This window comes from Andrena cerasifolii, chromosome 13, assembly GCF_050908995.1.
Source record: "Andrena cerasifolii isolate SP2316 chromosome 13, iyAndCera1_principal, whole genome shotgun sequence".
Classification (NCBI taxonomy): domain Eukaryota; kingdom Metazoa; phylum Arthropoda; class Insecta; order Hymenoptera; family Andrenidae; genus Andrena; species Andrena cerasifolii.
In genome coordinates, this window is record NC_135130.1 from 3,316,299 (window position 1) to 3,341,605 (window position 25,307).

The window sequence follows — 25,307 nt, forward strand, 5'->3', positions numbered from 1 at the left end:
ATGTCTAAATCTGCCCTTTTAATTCAGTAATAATACATATGTACAGTTGAAACGAAAAAGGATCAGTGCTTCAACGATTAACACTTCCTCATTAACTCATTAACACGTGTTTACTTTCTCCTATTTCTACGCAATTTATGAAATTAATAATAATTGGATTGCGCAACATATACTGTGCCTGCGAAAGATTTCAAAGTTTTCCATCCCTTATATTTTAGACTGAACACAATTCAACAAATTTTTTTAAGTTTATAATTAATATGTATTAATTCCTAATAAATTAAAATTCTTAACTTTTAATTTGAACTAGGTTTAGTAGGAATTAATTCCTACTATATAATATACCTATCCCGAAATATTATAATTCTGACATTTTTTGTAATAAAATCGCTAATAATAACAATGACTACTTTGTTTAACGCGCTTGTTTGACGTGGAACATGAACTCTGGACAAAATAGTAATATTGTGGTGTTTTACAGATTTATTTTATCCAACTATTTGAAACAATTATTTACTTGCAATAAATGAAATTAGTTATTCATAATTAGTATTTAAATTTATTGAAAAATAATTTACCGTATTTTCGTCAGAGTAAAAATACTATTCTACTAATTGTAAAGTATACGCGAACTTAAACGCATACCCGAGAAAAAAAGAATTAACGTATCACAGACACAACGCGGTTTCGATCAGAACATAACTGAAACAAATTCAAAACAAGTACAAAGAAATACAAGTAGATAAATAAATTACATTTGGGTAATAATTTAAATTATTATTATTAAACAGGAATTATCGTAAAACTTTAACATTTGTATAGTAGACATCCATTTAATTAGCCGCAGTACATAGTAAAACCTGTGATCTGAACTGAATCAACACTAGAAGGGAACGACCCGCTTACGTTACAAGCCTCGCTACCTAATTGTACTGAAATAGGTGTACACGTAGAAAAAAAGTTCGATACGTAGAAAATAGTATCTTAAATCTTAAATTTTATCGTTTATCGGTAACGCTGAAATTTCTATCTTTACGGAAAATAAATGCAGCAATTGTACCCATAAATAAGTTGCAGTTGAAGGATTTCATCAACGACGATGAAATTGAGAAACCCTATTCAGCAGATAGGAGATATTATATAAAAAGTTATAGCAACGATACTTCGAATTTTCATCGTTCACGTACAAGGAATTTCATTTGATGATTTATGTGTAACATAAACGTAACACATCCTGATTGATGACGATTCTTAAATACTGCCTGAACATCCATGGAACTGGTTAATTGTATCTTACATGTACAGTAAGGACATACTAAATACATATAAATATTAAATAGTTTCACGTATCTATATATCCAACATGAATCGCGTATATATGTATATATAGGGTGGACGACGTAAATTGATCACCTTAATTATTTCCATTACTCACAAGGGAAGATTCCGAACCCGGAAATTCAAAAAAATCTGAAAGTTTGCGAATATGTAGAGGATTTCCTCCTTATTACAACGCATTTTTTGTTTGCTGCCCAAATTCACTCTGAAGGGGTGAAATTAATCCCTGACAATTCGGCTATTTTCCGATTTTATTTTGTAACTCGCAATCTGTACGAGATAGAAAAAAGGTTTCAAGACAGAAGTTACTTCTTTTAATTAGGACTCTCATTCGGTAACTTACAGTTCTTACAGTTCGCGAGTTATAACACAAACTCGGAAAATAGCTGGAATTTAAAGGGGTCAATTTCACCCCCTTAGAGTAAATTTGGGCAGTAAACAAAAATTTCGTTGTAATCAGGAGGAAATCCCTTACATATTCACAAAGTCTACAATTTTTTTGAATTTTCGGGTTCGGGATGTTTCCTCGTCAGCACAAAACAAATTCAAATTATTTTTCTTTAAATACATATCTTGGTTTAGAGTGGCTTTCATATTGACTACAATATATTTTTTTCTAAATTTTTAATGCCACCTTCAGTTTTTAAATGAAACCCTATAATTTTGTCCGTTCATCTTTTAGTGGACAGAGACAGAGCCGGCGTGAGTTGTGTGGAATGTGTGGAATTCCACATTCGGGAATTCGCAAGGCATTTTACGATTTTTCATTTTTTTTTTTGCGTACTGTTTTTAGGCTGTTGAAATTTGATCTTTTAATTTGTACTCCCCCCACCTTCAACTCCACATTCCGGAAAAATTTGCTCCGCCGACCCTGGACAAAGAGACAAAGTCAGCAATCAACGCAACATACTATTTTTTAGATATGGTGGAAAAATATTTTTTTAAGGAATTCTGCAATGCCATACACAAAGAACGCGTTGTACGATTAAATTGGTCTGACCTATTGTGTGACGTTTATAAACACCGAACCTTAACCGCAGTAAAATACGTTGCAATTTTAGAGAACACTGCAAGTTCTTTTAGAAATTCCCGTTAGAAATTCGGGTACAAATGAGGCAGTGAGAGCAAAAACGGACTAACCCACATTTTTTTTCGAAATCAAGTTAGTACCAATAACGTATTCCAATAGGCTCTACTAATCATATAAAATAGGAAAAAAAAATTTAATGTGGATTGATCCGTTGTCGCTCTCACCGCCTCAAATGTGGTACCAGCATGATGGTTGCCTGGCACATAATGCTAGCCAGTCACGCCAAATTCTCAAGCAAATATTTCCACACCGTTGAATCGTTCATGATGGCTTTGTAAATTGCCTGGCCGATCACCTGTCCTTACTGCCCTACACTTCTTTTTGCGAGGCACATTGAAAGAAAAGGTTTACAAAAATGTTCCAACATCAGAAAGCATGTAACAACAAATTTTAGGTTAATGTATTTGAAGCAACTACTTAGGCATTCAGATTGCGTATGCAGAAATACAAATATTGCACGCGAGGGAGGAGATGTTAAACACATTTGCAGATAGGTAAGTTTCTAAATATTCTTCCTTTGAAATACATTTTCGCACCATATCTTCAGTTCTAATGATAAGAAAAGTATGTTGCGTTACTTGTTGAATTCATTAAAAGATAGGCTGATAAAATGATAGGGTTCCGTTTAAAAAACTGAGGGTCACCTTGAAAATTTCAAAGAACAGTAGCTTGCTAACAGTATACAGTAGTGTCTCGAAAAGGGTGACCGGTATCCCGGCCACTTCCGTTATTGCCTCGGCGAATGAGCAAGAAGGACGAAGTTCCATTATATTTCGTCCGTTTCGCGGCAGACAATTCGTCGACGCCGAGCGTCCTTTATGGGTTGTCGCCGCTTCGGTCCCTCTCGCTCGTTCGTAATCTCTCATTTTACGCGATAAAGGTACGTCTGCACGACGTCACTTTTGTGTCTAGATCAAGTGTCTTTTGTGTCTAACTACTGTGCCCGGATGGAAAGAAGTCGGTGGAGAAACTCTAGGGTCCGAATAGTATTATATCCCTATTGGCCGGCGCGACAACGTCGACGAATACAAAGTAAACAAACGGGACACGGGCGGCGCGAGCGAAGAACCAACCCCTCTTGCCCCTGTGACATTTCAACCGACTTCTTTCCATCTGGGCACAGTAGAGCTAGTTGCAGTGTTTTCAGTCTAGCTCTAGCTGCAACTCCCGCGACGATAGGTCGTATGCAGTGTCGCGGACTGCTCTAGGCAGTTTCCAATGTTCCGGAAATTTTTTTGAGTCGTGTATACACTTGATCTAGACACAAAAGTGTCGTCGTGTAGACGTACCTTTATAGACAATAAAGACAAGCCGAAGAATTGTGTGCTATATACCATTCCATATAAGAGTAGACGTACGCCCCAATTTGCAACCGATCTGCGCAGCTCCCACTACTGCCTGCGCACGCGATTGGTCGTAGCGCTCTCTCTGCCGATTTCCTACCAATCAACAGCCTCCTCAGAGTCATCCTTGCGCGGAACAAGTCTACTCTTAAGTGGAATTCAGTAAATAGTAAGCCCGTAAGCCTCTCTAAACCATAGTATTTAAAAGAAAAATAATTCATATTTATCTAGCAGTAGCAGAAATAATTAAAGTGATCAAGTTACGTTGTCCACCCTGTATATATGTATATATACATATCTATATATATACATATAGAATATCAACTAGTCTAATATTAAATAATAGAAACAATCTTGTACATTGATGTAATAATAAGCGTACAGTATGAGTGAGCTTACAAATATAGGAATGTATATCGCACGAGAGATGTGAGAACAATCATTGTTCTGTGTCAGCTTAAATAAGAAAACACTTTTTATGGCATACTTTCGAGACAAGTCTTGATATGCTGCCAAGCTTGTAGCCCCTGCAAACATTTAAAATAATAAGAGTTTATCTGCAGGATATAGCATCAACCAGAAGCATGTACAGTATATAATTTTACCTTTCTCGCGAGTTTGAACTTCAAGATGCAATAAGCTGCCAAAATTTCTTTCAAGTCTACTACCTTCTGATGTTGAAATCTCTCTATATCCATCATTGCTTTAATAGAGAACGATCTGAAAGTATCGTATATAAAATGCAAAAGAATGTATTATTTTTATACAAGATATTTTGACGACGCTCTTTAAATGAAGCATTTCTCAACATTCCTAATAATAGAAATCCCGAAACCCTCGGGAACCCGTCCCGATCCCGAGAAAAATTCTGGCCCCGACCCGGTCTGACATTTTCGGGTTCTCGCACACCTCTAACTAGAATACAAGTGTTAACAAAAGTGTCTTACTTTAAATCTTCATCTACTCGCTTCACAGCTTCTTCGTGCTGTGCAATTCTTTGCTCCAGTTGCAGAATTTTCAGTTCACGAACCTCTTCCGTGTCCACGGAACCAAACAATCGAGACATCAGGCTCGATTTACCTATTATAGTAAACATTAGTTACTAAATCCTGTTCCCTTCGTTAAAACCGTAACAATATCTAGTACAGAATAGGACCTTGCATGACTTTCTCCTTCTGTTCGAAAGTAGCAGTCAAGGCGTCGTGAGCTTCATCTTTAGATAATTGTAAAGCCTCTCTTCGCTTGACAACTGCTTGTAACGCAGAAGCGCCGAACAACCATTCTTTTAATTGATCTGCTATCAGCTCTTCTTCCTCAAGAGTTGTGTCTATCGTTGCTGCTAATGAATCCAGATAGTGGCCCGATTTCTAAGAAAACAGGCTGTAATGCAGTGCGTTTTGCAATACATATTGGCTATAGCAAAGTTCAATTATGTTTTATCATTTGGGCTTTCCACATAGAAGGCAGGTCGTTTTAGTTTCTCCAGAAATAAAAATATTCTGGGACTTCGTTACGTAAATCTCAAATACCTGCAATCCATCGCCCATTTCTCTCTCTATGGCACTCCATTCGCTGAACACGCGGCCGTAATTTGCGTGTAGCTTGTACAAACTGTATTGCTTTTCTACTAGTCGCGCACGTACACGAAGAAGATTGCATAAATTATTCTGAAATGAATAGACACAATAGAAACGTAAATCCTTAATTTCACAGTACGAGCTATTCCACGTCAAAACGAATAGGTGAAAAATTTAGTTTCACCGATTCTCTTCCAAATTACAGCATTTGTCGATAACCTTGCAAAAACAAAGATATACTGAATTTCAACAGCCTATGTCAAATAGTTTTCGAAATATTTAATGTTAACGTATCGAAAATTGAAACATAATCGGATGACGCGTCATCACTTAAACTGTAATATTTCGGTCATTTTTAAAGATAATGCCACCGTGTTGGGTTCATTTTAAAGCTGAAGGAACTTAACAGTAATCGATGTTAAAGTTTCAATTTGCGATTTGACGTCGTTACCAGCCGATTTTGTTTCAATTTTAGAAACTTTAACATTAAATATTTCGAAAACTATTCGACATAGGCTGTTGAAATTCAGTATACTTTGTTTTTCACGGTTATCGACAAATGCTGTAATTTTGAAGAGAATCGGTGAAACTAAATTTGTCACCTATTCGTTTTGACGTGGAATAGCTCGACACTCCCGAATAATCAACATACCTGAAGTTCAATTCCATAATTCTTTATTGTTTCAAACCGCTTGTCTGGTTTCCTTAATCGCACCGCTACGCTCAGTGCTTTTAACTTTGATTCTGCTATCTGCAAGTATCCTGCCAGATAGTACAGACGATTAAAATACATGTCACAGACATAACTAATGAATAACATATGTTTTTAGCAAAGTGTACAATTTACCAGATTCTTTAATACTTTCTCGCCAGCCATCTTTCTGTTGTAAAAATCCCATGAAATGCTCGTCGTGAGACAGTATAGGATGCGACGCTACCCTCAGGAGAAAATTCTTAACAGAAATTTACAACAAATTTTTAAACAGACGTACTTAAATAAGTAGATAAATAAATATGCAAATGCGGCTGTACCTCGAGACCTGCTCTACGCCGGTCAACAAAATCGGGATCAAATGTGTCAGTGGTAACTTTCTGCCATGCGTAGAGCACTTTCTTTTCTGGTAACGGAGGCAGCACAATATACGGGTATGAAATTTCTAAATAAGCTCGCAGTAATTCAAATTCTGTGTATCGACGCCACAAAGAACTCGCTTTAGTCAGCGCACCCTTGAAGTCTGGATCGGTGACTCTGTAAGAATATTTAACATTAAACTCTTCGCTCTGGAAGTAACTATTACGAAGAACATCGCACACTTGGTAACGAAAGATTATTAAACTATTAATTTCATTACATGCGAAAGAGATACAGAAGCCCTGTTGCTACTCACTTAGTCTCAATGAGGTAAACTGTATAAAATTCTCTTAAGTTCAGTGCTCCATTTGCTCGCTTCTCAGCCTCGACTATCGAGATCTCCATGTGATCGAGTAACGAATCCTAATGTAAACAGGAACGATGCAAAACGTAAGATACATGAAATGTAATTATTCGATTTATTAAGAGGTAGAAGATTCATGTACAAGGTGTCCGAATTAGCGAATTACAATACAGCATTGCATTCAGTGGCGGATTTAACAGGGCGGCCGATGAGCAGTTGCCATCTGGGCCCCTGCTCATAAGGCCCACCCAGGGCCCCATCCTTAAAAGAAATTATGGTTTAATCCAAAGTATATTTTTTTCTGTATTATTACACTGAGCGTGTTTTTAGTAAACTACTGCATTATTTTCATGAAAAATGGGCCCCTGTTCAGAAGCCCCCCCCCCAAGGCCCTGCCTTCAAAAATACATTATGATTTTATGCAAGCACTATATTTTTTTCCTATACTTTTCTGTACACTTAGCACCTTTTAGTAAAGTAGCTCTTCATTTCCCCGAAAAAATGGGCCCCTCAGAACGTTTGCCACCTGGGCCTTTTTTCTTACATCCACCACTGATTGCATTAAATATATTTTACGTAATATTAAAAAAAAAATAATAGAAATAATGGAAGAAAGCAAATCTATATGACGAAATATCAACAGCAATTTATTTTCAGTACAACATTCTATTGTTACAGTACAATAAAAGAAAAGCTAAAAGTGGAAAATTTTCAGTGCAAAAATGTAATTACATAGCTTCAGCAGTAACACCTGCCTTTAATGAGAGTATGTGTTCATTTAAGTATACATGGGTTTAAATACACTGTACAATCGCGTGTAAATACATACTGTAAGTACCGCCAACACTTGTGCAGTGGTGCTCAAACGAAGAATTTATGACCTACTTCCGCGTACATATTTTTAAACGAATTAGAAATTTCGGGTTTACTGTTTTCTTAATGCAGATGAGGTTTCTCGAGCATTATCTTCTTCCTCCATAACGAATCACCGTGTTAGAATGATTTATTCTCTTTACGAACACCTTGATCAAAAACAGTGCAACAAGTGCGGAACTTCGTATCGAACGAAGCAGTGAACTCGATGCAAATCCAATGAGAATAAAAGCCGCCGTCGTTCGTCAAAAACAAGGCCATAAAATGATATCAAACGAATACGCGGGGCTACGATTATTTACATGGACAATAACAAAGCATGAGAACCACTGCGCGTCGTTTCGATTGTTTCGAACGCACGTACGATTTCAAATCGTTGAACATAGAATTAAACAATGGACAAGTTAAACGACGTTGGAATTCGTCGTTTGTATAAACGGAATGATAGTCAACAAGTCCTCGAAGCTATTCGAAGGGGAATGCTTTTAATATACTAGTGTCAAGCGACGCGTATCGATTTGGCAGACGAATTGAAACGAGCAGAGAATCGAAGTGTTTCTCACCTCTTTCTGCGTCTCCGTAGTTGTTATGTTCGCGTTCGCCTCCCGCTGATAATTCCCGTTCTGAAACACCTCTTCCATGATTTCGAGCCGGCCTAAAAACCTACGAAGCGGCGAAGGAACTCAAAAACCTTTCACATCACGTCCACTTTCTCCATTACTGGCAGTGCCACTCCAGTGTCACTCCGCTCGGGTCCCGACGGAGCGCTGCGCGTTGCACTGAGCTAAATTCCCTTTGATCTGCTCGATATCGAGATCGTTTTACCGACTCCTCTCTGAACGGCTTTGGTTAATTTCATTCCTTCTGTTTCTTGTAATTTTGCAAATAATTCAGTAACGGGAATGGCTTAAAATGCAGCTGTGTTATTTGAGGAATTTTATGTTATGGAGCTTTGGACTCTGTCTAGGGATTTTCGGGTGTTATGTGAAACTGGAAACGGTTCACGCAGTTAAATAATGCTCATTAGGGGTGGAATAACTTACGCATCACTTCTTGAAAGTTGTTGCTCGAATACAAATTCGGCTCTTTGTAAAATCTTTTCAAATTTTAAATGAATGTAGTGAGTGAATGATTTAATTAAGTGCCTGGAGATACAAGAATGAATTTTGTGTGCCTGAATATTCATAAATGCAACATGGTCGCAGTTTAAATTTGCTGAATATTGTATTGCTGAGAGGTAGGTATTGAATAATTTAGTATTATCTTAGGATTATTGATAAGATTATAGAATTTAATTTAAAGTGATCGGATTCAGACTAGAAAAAAATTAATTTAACAACAGTATACTTTTTTATTTGTGAAACTAACAGGCTTAATATTACATATAACATATATGTGCAATGTGGAAATTGTTAACAATTTATAATGACCTATATATATGTATAAATTTAAAAGGTCCACGAGTTTATTTATTTTTATTGCAAAATGTATATATTTAGTATAAATTAGTATATATTTTGAAATTATAATAACAAACTACCTGAAAATATTACAAAACGGATATGTTGGTATTGTTAGGAAAGATTACTACCCCGTAAGCAAAATAGTATTTTTAATTAAAGTTAAACGGTGAAATGCGAGTGGATGATATTTAAATAACTTTTGTCAAATATTTGTATAATATATTTTTAAATTGGTTTTGTACAGTCAGTGAATTTTAATTGAATTTAAAGTTTCCAATACATATATATTACACTAGCTTTTCTACTCGACTTCACCCGAAATTTAGATTCTGATTTTACAAAAAAAAATTTTTTTAGTTTTTTTTGTGAAGCTTTCTGCTTTATATATTAAGATTGTATTTTCTCGCGCTAATCGCGACTCGATCCTGCCACCCGAAATCAATCAGTTTTTATATTTGATGCCAGCAGGGCCGGCGTGAGGATGGTTGGCGCCCTTACTCCAGAAAATTTTTCGCGCCCCCAAATTTTTGCAACTCTTTGCTATTTAATATTTTATTTTTCGGGGTACAATAAAAAAAAAATTACATTTACATTTTGTTTATGTTGGAGTTGGATTCCTTTATTATTAAGCGTTCGATATAGTTTTTTCGCGCCCTCTTCAGTTGGCACCCTTATGCGGCGCATAACTTGCATAATGGGTTCCTCCGGCCTTGGATGCCAAGCATTTTGATGAAATTGAAATATGATATAGTTCGCATGAAATTAGGCAGGGTTTAAGTCATCATTTTGCTGATTTCAAATTTATTTAAAAAATACAGGCCATTGAAATCTGCAATTTCTGCTTATTTTCAGCAAAAACAGGTAAATTTCGATGTACCATATTTTCGTTAAACAAATCCGCAACCAGCAAACCGATGACTGAAACTCGACCTAATTTTACATCGAAATGGGATAATAAAATGAAATTGCAAAGTCACGATTGTAAACTTCGCGAGTGAGAACAGGAGGTGCAACTCATAGAGACTCATGTATCTTAAAACAATAATAAAACAGATTTATTACATAATAATATTGTTGCCATTTCATTACATCGCTTCGGGATTCTGCTATTTCAATCAATAGATCGCCTAACAACTCACTGACCGGCGAAATCTTAAAAGAACAGTTGCGAGATGAATCTAAAATTGTTCCGCGTTAGGTACTCATGAAAACTAAAAATTTCATTTACGGCTGGCATTCGTTTGCGACTCGCTTATATCCATCCATACATATAAAACGCGAGATCTTATATGCTATATCAGTAAAGTGCAATGCAATTACACGATAGACAATACACGATTGTATTGTATTTACATATTTACATGAGGGAAAATCATGCGACCAAATTACGCGATCGATGGAGGAGCGGGGGCAAAATGTCTTTTTTCAACACCTGCATGAAAATGGGTGTTTTTTACACCTACTAAGCGGGAGCAAGATGAACAATTTCAAACGCATTCGCGTTTTCTACTTTTCTCCCAAGGGAAAAAGACTTTACGCGCAGGGATCGGCGGGCTTAAGCTACATTGATGGAGGGGGAAACACCTACAGGAGCGGTGGTCATGCGCGCATGAACTGCGCCTGCGTCAGTCACGCACGCATTACCACCGCTCCTGTAAGTATTTCCCCCTCCATCAATGTAGCTTATCCCCGCCGATCCCTGTTTACGCGCATGCGTATCCGCAATTTTTCACTTTGCTCCCAAGGAAACTTGAGTTTGCGATCTAAGTGAACATGTCCTAACCCTGTGGTATGAAGAACCAATTGGTCCACTAATCGATATCGACCATGTGTGTTTATGCAGAGTTAGGAACGATGGGGCCGCAGTGAATGGAGGGGGAAACACCCGCAGGAGTGGTGGTTATGTTTGCATGAACTACGCCTGCGTAGTCACGTACACATTACCACCGTTCCTGTTGGTGTTTCCCCCTTCATCACTGCAGCCCCATCGCTCCTAATTCTGGTTTATGTTGACATTACAATTGTCACAGAACCTGCTTTCATTAAAAGATAAAATGAGTGATAATAAGAGTGATAGTGATACGGGATACTACCACACGCCCCCCGATATAGCAGAAGCTGCAAAAGCGATTGAGGAGAATTTGCTGCCGCCGAAATCGAATGAAAAGTAGACAATGTATATCAAATTTATAGAGTGGCGAGATAACCAAAAAGTGGAGTCTTCGTCGCAAGTGCTTTATCGCAAGTGCTTTTAGTTTCTTTCTTTTTATTTCAATAAAAAAAAACAATCGAACATGCATATTTCTTTTGCGATTGCTCAGCAGGCTGTCAAAAACACACCTTTCGCGCAGGTGTTGAAAAAAAGTATAATGCGTGACAAGGGGGAGACGCGATTTTGCCTCGCGTACGGTGCTGCCCTCGCTGCGCTCGGGCAGCAAACTTCGCGCTCGTCGGGATCGCTTTCTTCTCGCCCTTGTCACGCAATGTACTATTACATTTAATTCATTCAGCTGTGACTAAATAGCTGCACAGTGACATTCAGAAACGCTGTTGTCAGGCAATATCCTTGGGTTTATTTGTTTTCTCCTTTTTCCGGGGAAGAAGAGTCACTAGTAAGGCTGATACTGGAAAAGAAATGTTTGATATAGGGAAATGGGAATGATAAATATTGCATGGGGAGTGTTCTTCAGAGTTGAATAATTTTTGATGTTCCACAATCGTATATTGCCATTACGATTTTATTATATTCGAGCACGTACTTGTATTTCTACTTTCCTTCTATAATGGGATCTTATAATATTTAATATATTAATCTACACAGTTCTTTACACTCCACAAGAAAATTTAACGTACCGTGGCCCTTTTTTGACAAAATGATGGCCTTACTCGTATGTAGCTACTATATTAATCAAATTAATAATTGCAGTATACGACACAAAGCAATGGGACATCAAAGACTGTTCAATTCAACCTTTTTCAATGCTTGTCTTTTTAATTGTTTCACTGACAAAACATCATAAGACAAATTACTATACGAGTTATGACAGTATTACTCAAAATTGTCGACTGAAAGTACCAATGAAGCTATGTGCCAAACAATAGCCTCAGAATAATGAAAAAAGAACTATTTTATTTGAGTTCCGGTTACAAAAGGAACAAACAAATATAGGCCCATTATTGAATCACAACGAAATTGCTAGCACATTGCCTATTTGTACTGATAATGGCAAATAGCACTTGGTTACAGAAAATCTTAAATCTATTTAGCACTTACAAGAGAAGCTAGAAAATTAAAAGAATTATGCAATTTTGTGTGCAAGTAGAGTAGTTCATCCGTAAGACAACCCTACTTTTTTTGGTGCCACAGTACGGGTTTAGGGGATGAAATCAACCCTTGAAAACAAATTTCCATTTCGTGGAATATCTCAAGAACAGCAATAGATATCGAAAAGAAGTTTAAACAAAAGTTGCATCTTTTGTTTACATCTACAAAACTGGGATTGGTGGTGGGGGTAACTTGAAAAGTATGGATTTTCGATAATTATTGTTACGCAGTTTTGTAGATATAAAAAAAGATGCAACATTTGTTTAAACTTTTTTCAATATCCTTCACCCTTCTCGAGATATTCCATGAAAAAAATTCTGAATATTTTTCAAGGGGTGAATTCACCCCCTAAAGCTGTACTATGGTACCAACAAAAAATAGGGTTCTCTTACCGATGAATTACTCTACTCTACTCCCTCGTTAGCCCCTTCGGTACTTCCATTCCACATTTATTGAAATTTTTACCTAAAGAAGCAGAGCCAATCATACAGAAGGGTCCTAGGCAGGATAAGTTGAACAAAACGGGGAATAATAAATTGCCTATAACCGCTCCAAGTCTGCCAACCATCATTGTCAGGCTGACGGCCATAGTTCTAAAAAGAAAAGCACGAAATAATCGATGAATCATAGCATATAGAAGCTTCTGCAATTATGTCGTATTAAATAGCTGTACCTTAAGCCCGTGGGAAAATTATCAACGATAATGTTCACGACACAAGCGCCACCTATACTTGACATAGCCACGAAGACTGAACATAAACCGAGAATACTATTGGCACTTGATGCCCAATAAAGAGACGCGCAACAGGCAGCGGCTATCATGAAGCAGGTCGCTGAAAATCAACATTTGCAAATGATGTTAAACATTATGGAAATTATATAGAGATATAACAATTTCGTTTTCTAATAATTTTCTCTAAGACGAACCTTGAATTTCTTTCAGGATGTGAAAGTAATTGAAATATTAGTAAAAAACGAAATGTTGTGAATTGTTCAAAAATGGAATATTTTCTATCTGGCCTTTTTTCATAAAAAGTGAACTTAGGCACTAATCTAATAATAATATTCTTACCTATGAGTTTCTTCTTTCCCACTACGGTAATCAGACTTCCAGCCAAAGTATACCCTATGACTCCAGTAGTAGCGATCACGATAGAATTGATAAACACTTTCGAATTCAAGACTGCCTGAAATTTAACACACACGAAAAGTTACAGGGGCACGAATTCTCAAGAGAGTTCAGCTCAGAGTCTGTACTATTATATTTTTTCATATATGATATTTTTTACGTATTGTGGTGTGCCTTAACCCATTAACTGGGTCATTTCCTGATTAGAAACGCTTTCTGTGTTTAAAAGTGTGTGTTGAAATACAGTTACAGGCGACTTAGCCCTTGTACGGAATTTGTAAAGTGACTTGGATAAGTCAATTTGGATGAAATTCACCCAATATCATATATTTGCAAGAAACGAGCATACAAAAATTAAACTCGGTTTATTTAATTATTACGGTTTAATATTGTAAGAACTAAATTTCTACAACAAAGAAATTTATTTATTTTTTTAAATTATTATTTATTATTGGCAGTTATTGGTTATTTAATGATATGAAGGAGTTTCAGTCCAAATAATACATTAGTAAAGAAGGAATGAAGATTTGTGACTCGATTTTGGGTCAAAATGGCCAAATTTCCGTATAAGGGTTAATTCATTTTTCCACAGTAAACATTACATACATACACTAGCGGGCAAAAAGTTACCACTTTTTCGATGTGTTCTATTTTTGTTATTTTTTAGCGTACATTACCAAGTGTGGTATGTTTAATACGCATATTCTGATGGAGAATTTCAAGCTGTATAAAACACAGTTAAAGTTGAATTTATTTAACTGACAAATGAAAGTGTTATATGACGGGAGTAACATTTTTCTAGGGCCGACAAAGAAGTTACCACGTTTAGTAACTTTTTAGGTTGCCCTAAAAGCAAAAGGTGCTCCCACAAAATATTAGATTTTTTTTATTAATGTTCAAAAGTGGTAACTTTTTGTTGGCTTTAAAAGTGTGTTGTCTTGTTTAATGCTATGTTGGTTTTTTGTTTGTTAGTTAAGTAAATTCAACTGTAACTGGGTTTTACACAGCTTTTAATTCTCTTTCAGAATATGTATATTAGGCACATACTGCAGCTTTGAGTTGACATTGAAAAGTAATAGAAGTAGGGTGGTTCGCAAAAGTGGTAACTTTCTTTCTTTACCCCTACTGTACATACTATATGCTTATTTCAAGGCAAATCGTCAATTTTTTTAACTTAATGTCGGGGGTCTGATAAAAATGAAATATATAATATAGTTCACGTGAAATGAGAGACAGTTTAAATTTTAAATCATCAATTTTCTGGTTTTGGATCTGTTAAAGAATACAAATCGGCGAAGTTTGCCTGTTTTCGCGAAGAATAGGTAAAAATAAAATTACAAACTACGAGGGTCTGTACTTTTTAAGCAAAATCGAACCCGGGAAAACGACGAATTAAACTCCCCGTAATTTTAATAAAATCTGATCGGTTTAGCGCGGAATGACCATTCTCTGCCTTTGCACGTGTGTAATTATGAAATTGACGCGCTAAATTAACTCGCCTGTTTCAATGCAGACGAATTTTCAAATTACGGGTTAACTCGTCTTCCTCAGCTACCAGGTTCGACTCTTGAATGCTTCAGTTACGCTAAATAATACGCGGTGTCCAAAAATCGTAGGATAAGTCGATGTATGGAAATTACTCGTCCCAAAATGAATAAAAAAATCATTTCCTACTTCCCGATTTGCAACTTCATCTTCGATATATAAACAGTTAATATTCGAAGCTATTCTTTCTGTTACAATACAATTAAATGTGCGTTTATGCAAATTTTTCGTACGTGAGAGAATTTAAAAATTCTAAATTATATTTTGGAAATGTAGACTTAGATTAAGTATCGAATGACGTTCCTATTTCTTTCGATACAACGAATTTGTAATGTACGTAAATAGAGCGAAGAATAATTGTAACTGTAAATGTTGTAATACCGGTATGCACTCGTGTGCAACGTCCAACGTTTCAGTTGTGATACTTGCTGAAGAGCTATGGTTCGTTTGGCGTTGGCCCAGCATGTAACAGAAGCGTGGCTGTGTGCTAATATATTCAGGTTTCGTGTAATTGCTCTTGAAATGTTCCATCATTGTGAACAATTGAGGCATCCATAGCCTAATCGAGTTCGATCTATAAATTGAAAGTTTCACAATCACGTGTGTTATATAGCAATGTCCAGTAATTGGGATTCAGCTCTTTTCATCCGGGACACCCCTGTGGTTCACCTCTGATAATTCGGATATGTTCGTTTGAAGCGTAAGGGGGGAAAACAGGGAATGTCACAAAACAGCTTTATCGAGGAAATTAAGTCGTAATACTTTAGTCCACCAGTAAAGAAGCAAGGTTCAATGAATTTAATTTTCTTATATCATTTTTTTCTTAAATAATTTCTTGGTTTACTTTGAAGACAGAAGCTTATGCTTAGGCAAAGAGTGGCGATATTCCGCATGTTGTTCCAGTGCAGAGTGGACATTTCTGGTTTTTAACCAGTATACCAGATTTTTAACGTTATCTTACGGGGGTATTTGAATTTTTTAATACTTTGTGATTCGGCAGTTCTGCAGTCCCAGTTGCCACAAACAAGATATGCTATAAATCGCAAAGTCACGAAAAATGGACATTCCTCTTTTTCCCCTTTACTCTTCCTTTGGTAGTAACAGCTAGGGGTTGCAAACCGGTAAATCGGTAAATCGGTTTGAAGTTTTTTTTCACTGATAAAGTAGTAGATACCGACGGAATTATGCGCTATATATATGCGCTACATTGATATACATACAATTTTTACCGGTAATTCGCAAAATTTTTACCGGGAATTCGATAAATTACGTATGTCTCGATATTTACCGGTAAATCGATTTACCGGTAAATTAGGTATTTCTCGATATTTACCGGTAAATTATGTATTTCTCGATATTTACCGGTAAATTATGTATTTCTCGATATTTACCGGTAAATTATGCATTTCTCGATATTTACCGGTAAAAATTTGGCGAATTACCGGTAAAAATATGTAGCGCATAATTCCGTCGATACCTACTACGTTATCAGTGAAAAAAGCTTCAAACCGATTTACCGATTTACCGGTTTGCAATCCCTAGTAACAGCGTTGACTCACAAAAGATAACAGAAGGAAGAAAATGTTTGATTATATCTGAAATTTCAGTTGCCAGTCACGAAAGTGTCACGTGCGAAAGAGCCTTTATTTGGAAACGCTGGTCTTTGAAATACATATTGGGTAAACTAAATTGAAATTGTTACTAAGTGAAAAATTTTGAAGTAATAAATTCTATATTCATGATTCCTATTGTTGAATTGATATTGCTTTCGAGGTGAGTACAGTTGATGAGAGTACAGTTGAGAGTGAGTACTGCCGAATAGCTGAACAAGTGAGAAATTACTATAGAAGGTGATGAGATATTATTTGTCTCTTAGCACAGTAATACTATGAATTTCTAAAATTAGTTATTTTAACTGAAACTGATACTAGATCACCCCATATATTTTATTCCATTCTTCTTCTTATCTTCAAATCGAAAAGAACACTCAGCTGTTCCATTCCCTACGCCACGTCTTCGATAGTAATATCAAAATAGTCAGCAATAAAAAATAAATAAATAGTAAAATATCTTTTAAAAATTCTTTTAAAAATCTTATTTTTCTTATTTAAAATTTAAAAATCTTTGTTGAGTCCAACATCAAACAAACTGTAGTAGAGTTTCTGCGCATCGTTAATAAAATATCAAAAGAGTCAGCATAAAAAATAAATAGTAAAAATCTTTTAAAAATTCCTTTAAAAATCGTATTTTTCTTATTTAAAATTTAAAAATCTTTGTTGAATCCAACATCAAAGAAACTGTAGTAGAATTGGTGCGTATCGATTCTCATATCAAAGCAGTCAGCAATAAAAAATAAATAAGTAGTAAAATATTCTTTAAAAATTCTTTCAAAAATCTTATTTATCTTATTTAAAATTTAAAAATCTTTGTTGAATCCAACATCAAACAAACTGTAGTAGAGTTTCTGCGCATCGTTAATAAAATATCAAAAGAGTCAGCATAAAAAATAAATAGTAAAAATCTTTTAAAAATTCCTTTAAAAACCGTATTTGTCGTATTTAAAATTTAAAAATCTTTGTTGAATCCAACATCAAAGAAACTGTAGTAGAGTTTCTGCGCATCGTTAATAAAATATCAAAAGAGTCAGCATAAAATATAAATAGTAAAAATCTTTTAAAAATTCCTTTAAAAATCGTATTTTTCGTATTTAAAATTTAAAAATCTTTGTTGAATCCAACATCAAAGAAACTGTAGTAGAATTGGTGCGTATCCATTGTAATATCAAAGCAGTCAGCTTAAAAAAATTAATAATTAGTAAAACATCTTTTAAAAATCTTATTTATCTTATTTAAAATTTAAAAATCTTTGTTGAATCCAAGAAACTTTAGTAGAATTTGTGGGTATTTAAAAATTCAGCAACGTAAGATTCTTCTTATTAAAACAAAATGTATTCATCTGACCCTATTGTTGCACCAAGCTGAATCAGGCCTATAGCAATGAGCTTGAAGATGCTCGGTTGCACGAAGAGTGGTCTAATTTGTTGCCAGCACGAGCGCAGCTTGTCCCCCACGCTGTCGCTCAACGCTTCGACTGAATATTCCTCCTCGAGATCCTTTATCTGTAAATAAAGATTATCGTTAGTTTCGCGTTTTGCGAGTCATTCAGTTAACGATTCCACCAGGGGCAATTATCTCCCGCTTGTTGCTCTGCATAAATTATCATGCGCGCAGAAGCCCCTGTCAACAATTCCGTTATGTAGAAGCTGGAGTAAACACTGGCCATACGTGAGAGTGCAGAATAAGATCTGTAAAATGTTTAACTTTCAACACATAACAGCTTTTAAACAGACTTGCTCCCGTATCAGCATAACTGACCTATATCTCTCTTTGACCTACATTTAGCCGGAGTTAAATTTCAAATTATTTACAAATTTTGATAACTTAAATTATTAAAAATTGCAAATTTTGTTCCCGCATTGTTCTCACAAGAGATTGAAAAAGGTTGCAATATTGAAGCGGCGAAAGAAGCTTTTGGTTATCCCTGTTTGTACTTTAACGAGTTGCTAAATAATTACAGATTATATGCTGAAAGTATAACAACTCTTAAACTTGTGGAAAGATTTATCGATCGTTCCACGTATTCTCTGACACTCGATTCACCTTAAGCGTGATTAATTTAAAAATTCTAAACCGCAGCTGCATCGACAGTTCGAGGAAAATCGACTACGTAGTGAAGACTCTTCGGCGACCGAGATGCATTATAAAATCCATTCATTGTTTATACCAGTTGCGCCACACAAGCCCGTATAAATCTCGATCAGTTATGTCTTCATGACGTTATTACGAATCACACATGCGCCAGACCCGGGAAAACACGTTACACCGGATGTAATTATAAGTACGTTTAAAATATACTTTTTGCCGATAAGATAACGCGAGCGATTTGATCAGACGTAATGTCACGTGGTGAACGATGCTTGAAACATCATCTGGCGTCTTTTCACGCCGAGATGATGACTTATCCCTCACCTGACATCGGCGTGCCGAGCTGCTGCCTCAGAAACATAAGGAGATATTAATCCACACTCTGAATACTTGCTTCGAAATCTGATAGGTCTTTCTCATTGAGCTGGGTGCTACTTTTGTGGCAATTTAATTTACCGCTAACTACAAACGCGGGGATAAAATTGACGGGGTTCTTCCAGCTGTCAACTGGACGCCATGAATGGGTCTGCCATGCTTGGAACAATAATGGAATAATGTTCAGAGTTGAGAGATTGAGAGCTTAAAATGGTATTTGAAAGTAATAGTATTTAGAGTTTAAGAGTTTGAAATCGAATTTGAAGGGCATGGTATTAAAAGTTTAATAATTTAAAAAGGAGTTTGTAACAAGTAATATGTATTTTTCTTACTGGATATGTATCTGGATCCTTGCCAGTGTTGAGAGCGTATATTTTCTTGAAGACCTCCAGGGCTTCTTCTTTTCTGCCTTTTAAAAGAAGGAACCGCGGGCTCTCAGGGAACGCGAACATCGCTATGGCAGCGAGGAACTCTGGTAGCGCGCAAATCGCTAGGAACACTCTCCACGAATTGATTTCCATGGTCCTGCTTAGGAGAGTGATGGTCCACTTCTGTGGTATGATCAGCCACGCAATACCTGGGACAAATATTTCCATGGTTTCACGCGATGCAATTAATACAGCAGAGTAACGATACAAATACAGAGTATAAGAGTGGGAAACCAGAACATAAAGGAAAAGAAGCACTTACAAGGTAAAGAAATGTTTCCAAGAGAGAAGAAGACACCAAGCCACATGTAGGTTCGGGACCGATGTGCTTCGTTGTGTACTTCTGCCAAATATGACATTAAAGCGGCGTATGGGCCGGATATACTGTAAATTTTAAAAGTTCCAATTGCGACACACTCGAAAAAATCACTTTGGTAAGTAACAATAAGTTCAGAAGCAATTGCTTGTTACAAATCTGACATCCAACGCGCGATGTTTAAATGTGAAACAGTTCAGTTACATCCAATGTACAGGGTGTCCCAAAATTCTGGGACCTCTTGGACCATGCGATATCCTGATACAAAAAGACATCGAAAAGTCCTTTACCGTTTTAAGATCCGACGCTTCGTTCTCGAGATCTTAGCACCTCCAGCTCGAGACCTTCCAGACTCGCGGTTTAAAGCCGAAACAGCTGAGCGCGGAGCCTTGACCGCTCGCTCAGCTGACTCGGCTTTAAACTGCGCGGCCCGGGCGTCCGACCGCTAATATTCAACTGCTAATATCTCGAGAACGAAGCCTCAGATCCTGAAACGGTAAAGGACTTTTCGACGTGTTTTTGCATCATGATGCACCCTGTATAATCTTTAAATGCAGAGCACATAGAAATATATTTACGGTAATTACACGGTGAATCATGCGGTGAGCACAGTTCTTCCAAGTGGAATTACCTATTTCCTTGGCAAAAATCGGTTTTGTTGAACAGTTTATGGGCAAAAGCATAAGTGCAAGCTGTACAGAAAATAATGGTCTTTGCACGTCATCTTTGCACATTTCATGTCTTTTTTGTTTTCCACGTGAAACTTTTCTGGAAGAGTTAATAATGTTCTAGATCGCGCGTTGTACACACGGGAACGGGACTTTCGTGTTTCCGACTGACCGGTTTGCATGCGGTTCTGTTACATTACAATCGTGGACTGATCTTAGAATTTTAGGAAATTGGTTGTGTTAACTTACACTACGCCGTCGAGAAATTTGAATAGGATTAAGAGCCAAGAGGTGTGCGAGAAACATGTCGCCACACTCAAAATCCCGGTGACCAAATAACCGTAAGACATGATTTTCTTCCGACCAAACGTGTCGGTCATGAATCCCCAGAAAAATGAGGTGCTGATCATGCCTGAAAGCAATCGAATCTTCGATAACAGTTGCAGAGTCAAGAATCGAAGAGTCGTTATAGAAAACACTGTAAGTGCCAAAAATCAAATTTTATACTATTGTAGTACCATTGGCACGTAGAATATTTTCCAATGAAATTTATTTTTTAATTTTGACACTTACAGTGTTTTCAACAAGGACTCTTCAATTAATGTTTATGGATAACAGTAACACTAGTAGTAACTTGATAATGAGTAATGCATAAAATTAGTGATTACTAATTCCTAATTAATGAATGCTAATTAAATAAGTGACGAGAAATTAGTAATTACCAAGTTATTATTATGCAGTAGTAATACTAGCATACGGTAACAGTAATTTATGGAGACTTTAAACTAACGTAAATACAACAGTCTCTTCAGTGTGCAGTGATATTACAAAATTTTTGGAAATATTTTTTTTATTTTTCGACGATTTTTCCGTTTCCATTACGTGTGTATTACTTTCGAATGCCAATACTTTTATTATACTCCGCGCGAATTATTATTTCATGTTTTGTTTATGCAATATCATTCTGTGAACTCGTGTTCAAATATTTGTACTTTATTTGAAAATTAAAGAAACATGACAGAAACAGGGTTTATCATTTGGATGTTGCAAGATCAAGAATTAAATAAGACCATTACATGATTGTTAAATATGTCGAATATAAGCAGAAAATCGATTTTAACACATTGCAAGCGGGAGACTGTGATCACAGTTAAAAGTGTTAAAATTACGTTAAGTATGATTACACTTGTAATTCACAAGATTGAATTCTATATTCAAACCCGATTTAAAAAAAAAAACAAAGCCTCGTTTGAAAAAAGTTATTCCCCCATTTTGATTCCTTTTTGCACGAGGATTCATTTCGTCCAGAATTGTATCATATTTATTGTTGCACTATGCCAGTTCTTAGTCAGGTGCAACTTATTTTTTTTTTAAACGAAACACCAAATCAAAAAATATACTTCTACATATTCGACATTTTCCATGAAGAATCCCCTTCATTACGGTTCTACATATCATTAATAACGAACAACCCTGTGGGTATTACGCTGGGTTATAACAATGTAACTTACACGAATTACGTCAGTTATGTATAATATTATGACGCGAGAGATGAGTAATAGTTTACACAATTTCTCAAGGGCGGATTTTAAGATTTGGCGCCCCTATGCTAAGTCTGCCGCCCTGTCCATGAAATATCATTAAATATTTTCCCCTCCCCTCGTAAGTAGGCTGCAGCCTTTTTATTTTTTCATCATAGCATACATTTTTGTTTTAAATTCAGATGTAGCGAATATAGTAATAACTCATATGTGAGTTGTCACATTGAATTAATTTTAAAATTGTCTTAACTCTTTTAAATTTTTTAATTAATTTTTTAATCTTTTAAATTTTTTAATTAAAAAATTTAAAAGAGTTGAGACAATTTTAAAATTAATTCAATATGACAACTCACATATGAGTTATTACTAATTTGCTACATTTGAATTTAAATTAAAAAATTTAAAAGAGTTGTGACAATTTTAAAATTAATTCAGTATGACAACTCACATATGAGTTATTACTAATTTGCTACAGTTGCATTTAAAACAAAAATGTATGCTATTATTGTCGATGAAAAAATAAAAAGTGACAGGCAAAAACATTTTACTATCTTTTCAATTTCTTCCGCCCAAATTTGGCGCCCTAGGCTGCAGCCTACTTACAAGGGGAGGGCAGGGTATGGCAGACATCGATTTTGATGAGCCTTGGCACGATGGATCTATGTCGAAAATAAATAAATATGTCTCCAAGCGTTTAAGCCAATAGCCCTTAATAATAGAGATATTTATATGTTAATTATTAAACATTTCATGATGGCCATGGGGTTTTAGTGGATAAAAATTCCACACTACCCTAGCGCCCCGAGGGATTCCCATCTGGAGGCCCCGGGATGTCTTTTGAAGATTTCCCCAAGTTAAAAAAAAATATAAAAAAAATAATTTATAAATATAATTATTTTTTAACGTCTTCAGTTTAACGTGGGGAAATCTTCAAAAGACACCTCGACGCATCCAGAGGAGACTCCCCCGAGGGCGCCAGGGAAGTTTAGGATTTTTACCCACTAAACTCCCACGGCCACCATGAAATGTTTAATAATTTACATATAACTATCTTTATTATTAAAGCCTATTGGCTTAAACGCCCGGACACCTATTTACTTATTTCCGACATAGATCCATCGCGCCAAGGCTCACCAAAACCGTTGTCTACCACACCATGTTCTCCCCTTGTTAGCCTATATACAAATCCGCCCCTCCAATTTCGACTTAGTGTTTAATAATGAATCACCCCGTTTCTGACCATATCTCAGCCTGTACCACAACCTGAGGAATGGAATAATAAAATTTCCCTAAAAGCAAATACCTAACAACTTCCACCCTTTTAAAAGGAACCTAAACCATCGCGCTAAAAATGTCCCCCGCAATCGCGAGAGCTTTTCGTTCCGTCGAACTTAACATACACAGTCACCACGCGGTCGACTTAAAGAAATACAATAGTATATCTTTATTTACCATGCTTGTACTCCTATAAATACATTGTCTAACGAACCCCGTGGCGCACACCGTGCTCTAACCAAACGCGAAGCGTACAGAGTGGGCTTTGACTCCCTTGACAGGCTTTAAGCTCAATCTGTAATTACAGTCGCGGTTACGTGATCGCCAATGCATGAATACAACCTGCGAATGTCATCGAGTTGAGTAGACCCTTGTCGAACATGCTCAGATTCAAGTCGCACTCCGCCGACGGTAGCACGTACGATATCGCTGAGGACGAGAAGATGCTGGCGAAACTAGCGGGCAGCACGGCCAGCAGCAATAAGAAATTGAACTTTCCATAACCTGGTGGGAAACGAATGTTGTATGTAACATGACACTTGTTTATGGCTGTCTCTCGCTTACGGTTGTCAGCGTCGTGACTCTGTGGACAAGTTTGATGGGGCACGATGATTTTTGTCGTTAGGCGCAACTGGGCTGCGTTTTGTCGTTAGGCCAGCGCACCTAACTGCTAGCTGGGGGCAATTATGACTAGCTGGAAGGGTTACACCTGAATGACTACTGCCTGCTGAGAACTGTTCGGAACCACTTGCTTGATTTTTATCAAACTCATATCTTGTGACGAATTTCATTCTCATTTGCAGTTCGTGATTAATTATTGCAATGTTATTTGTGTGAATGAAGTTTAACATCACAGGTCATATTTGCACGTCAATAAATAGTACTATTTAGCCTGAAGTTTAATTTGGAAAATAGATTTTAGTAAGTTGAACTAATTTGGGTCACTAAGTTTGTGTTTTGAAAGAATGATACTGTCTAGTATTGTATAGTACAAGAATTGTCACTGTATTTCATTTGTTATTTGGGATGGTTCGATTTTTATCTTTGGCTTTTTGTTTTATTAATTTGAAACCAGCTAAGTGATGACTTACACCCCACCCCCTAATTTCACGTGATCTGATATATATTATATATTTCACGTGATCTTATATATGTTATATATTTCACGTGATCTTATATATATTATATATTTCACGTGATCTTATATATATTATATATTTCACGTGATCTTATAGATATTATATATTTCACGTGATCTTATATATATTATATATTTCACGTGATCTTATATATATTATATATTTCACGTGATCTTATATATATTATATATTTCACGTGATCTTATATATATTATATATTTCACGTGATCTTATATATATTATATATTTCACGTGATCTTATATATATTATATATTTCACGTGATCTTATATATATTATATATTTCACGTGATCTTATATATATTATATATTTCACGTGATCTTACATATATATTATATATTTCACGTGATCTTATATATATTATATATTTCACGTGATCTTATATATATTATATATTTCACGTGATCTTATATATATTATATATTTCACGTGATCTTATATATATATATTTTGATTGCATAAAAGTCCTCGACAGTGATGGTAAAAAGTGATCGATTTGGTGTGGAATGGCCCTTATGTCCTCAATGGTGACGATCATTAGGTGCTCTGTTTCTAATGGATCATACTGTATGATTACATAAGCGAATTTCGTTACTACAGTTTACGAATCGTGTATGCTTACCAGATTTTACTATTGCCCGTTCGAAATCAGCTGGTCCAGGATCTTCAGACTGTACATCTTTACCTTTAATCAGAAGCACGAAATATTGTATTTTTAATA

General features: G+C 36.0%; 2 protein-coding genes across 9 annotated transcripts in view; both read right to left on the reverse strand.

Annotated features, from left to right (window-relative positions):
- Nucleotides 1-758: 758 nt before the first annotated feature.
- LOC143375715 (sorting nexin-4) lies at nucleotides 759-8,412 on the reverse strand. The gene is made up of 10 exons (XM_076825102.1): nucleotides 8,221-8,412; nucleotides 6,737-6,843; nucleotides 6,381-6,597; nucleotides 6,196-6,301; nucleotides 6,001-6,110; nucleotides 5,301-5,438; nucleotides 4,928-5,138; nucleotides 4,719-4,851; nucleotides 4,377-4,491; nucleotides 759-4,298 (listed from the first exon to the last, which is right to left on the reverse strand). Exons 1-10 carry the CDS (start codon nucleotides 8,296-8,298, stop codon nucleotides 4,248-4,250), a joined length of 1,266 nt encoding a protein of 421 aa, XP_076681217.1. The 5' UTR covers nucleotides 8,299-8,412; the 3' UTR covers nucleotides 759-4,247.
- Nucleotides 8,413-11,369: 2,957 nt separating this feature from the next.
- Nucleotides 11,370-25,307, reverse strand: part of LOC143375979 (synaptic vesicle glycoprotein 2B) — a 28,989-nt gene continuing 15,051 nt past the window's right edge. For 7 of the 8 annotated variants that reach the window (XM_076825738.1, XM_076825734.1, XM_076825732.1 and 4 more), the window contains 11 exons: nucleotides 25,209-25,271; nucleotides 23,769-23,930; nucleotides 20,860-21,022; nucleotides 19,889-20,010; nucleotides 19,531-19,775; nucleotides 18,080-18,237; nucleotides 15,501-15,693; nucleotides 13,518-13,632; nucleotides 13,119-13,278; nucleotides 12,911-13,038; nucleotides 11,370-11,744 (listed from right to left, as the gene is read on the reverse strand). In XM_076825738.1, coding sequence (XP_076681853.1) covers nucleotides 11,674-11,744; nucleotides 12,911-13,038; nucleotides 13,119-13,278; nucleotides 13,518-13,632; nucleotides 15,501-15,693; nucleotides 18,080-18,237; nucleotides 19,531-19,775; nucleotides 19,889-20,010; nucleotides 20,860-21,022; nucleotides 23,769-23,930; nucleotides 25,209-25,271 — 1,580 coding nt within the window. In that variant the 3' untranslated portion in view covers nucleotides 11,370-11,673. Of the gene's footprint in view, nucleotides 11,745-12,910; nucleotides 13,039-13,118; nucleotides 13,279-13,517; nucleotides 13,633-15,500; nucleotides 15,694-18,079; nucleotides 18,238-19,530; nucleotides 19,776-19,888; nucleotides 20,011-20,859; nucleotides 21,023-23,603; nucleotides 23,734-23,768; nucleotides 23,931-25,208; nucleotides 25,272-25,307 lie in introns of those variants that run through there. The other variant, XM_076825739.1, reaches the window with a different exon arrangement.

Coding starts and splice junctions, on each gene's coding strand:
- LOC143375715 (XM_076825102.1), bottom strand. CDS start 8,298: ATGGAAGAGGTGTTTCAGAACGGGAATTATCAGCGGGAGGCGAACGCG. Junction 5,439..6,000: donor ATTATGGAATTGAACTTCAG/GTATGTTGATTA, acceptor TATTCATTTCAG/AATAATTTATGCAATCTTCT. Junction 4,852..4,927: donor GAAGGAGAAAGTCATGCAAG/GTCCTATTCTGT, acceptor TTACTATAATAG/GTAAATCGAGCCTGATGTCT.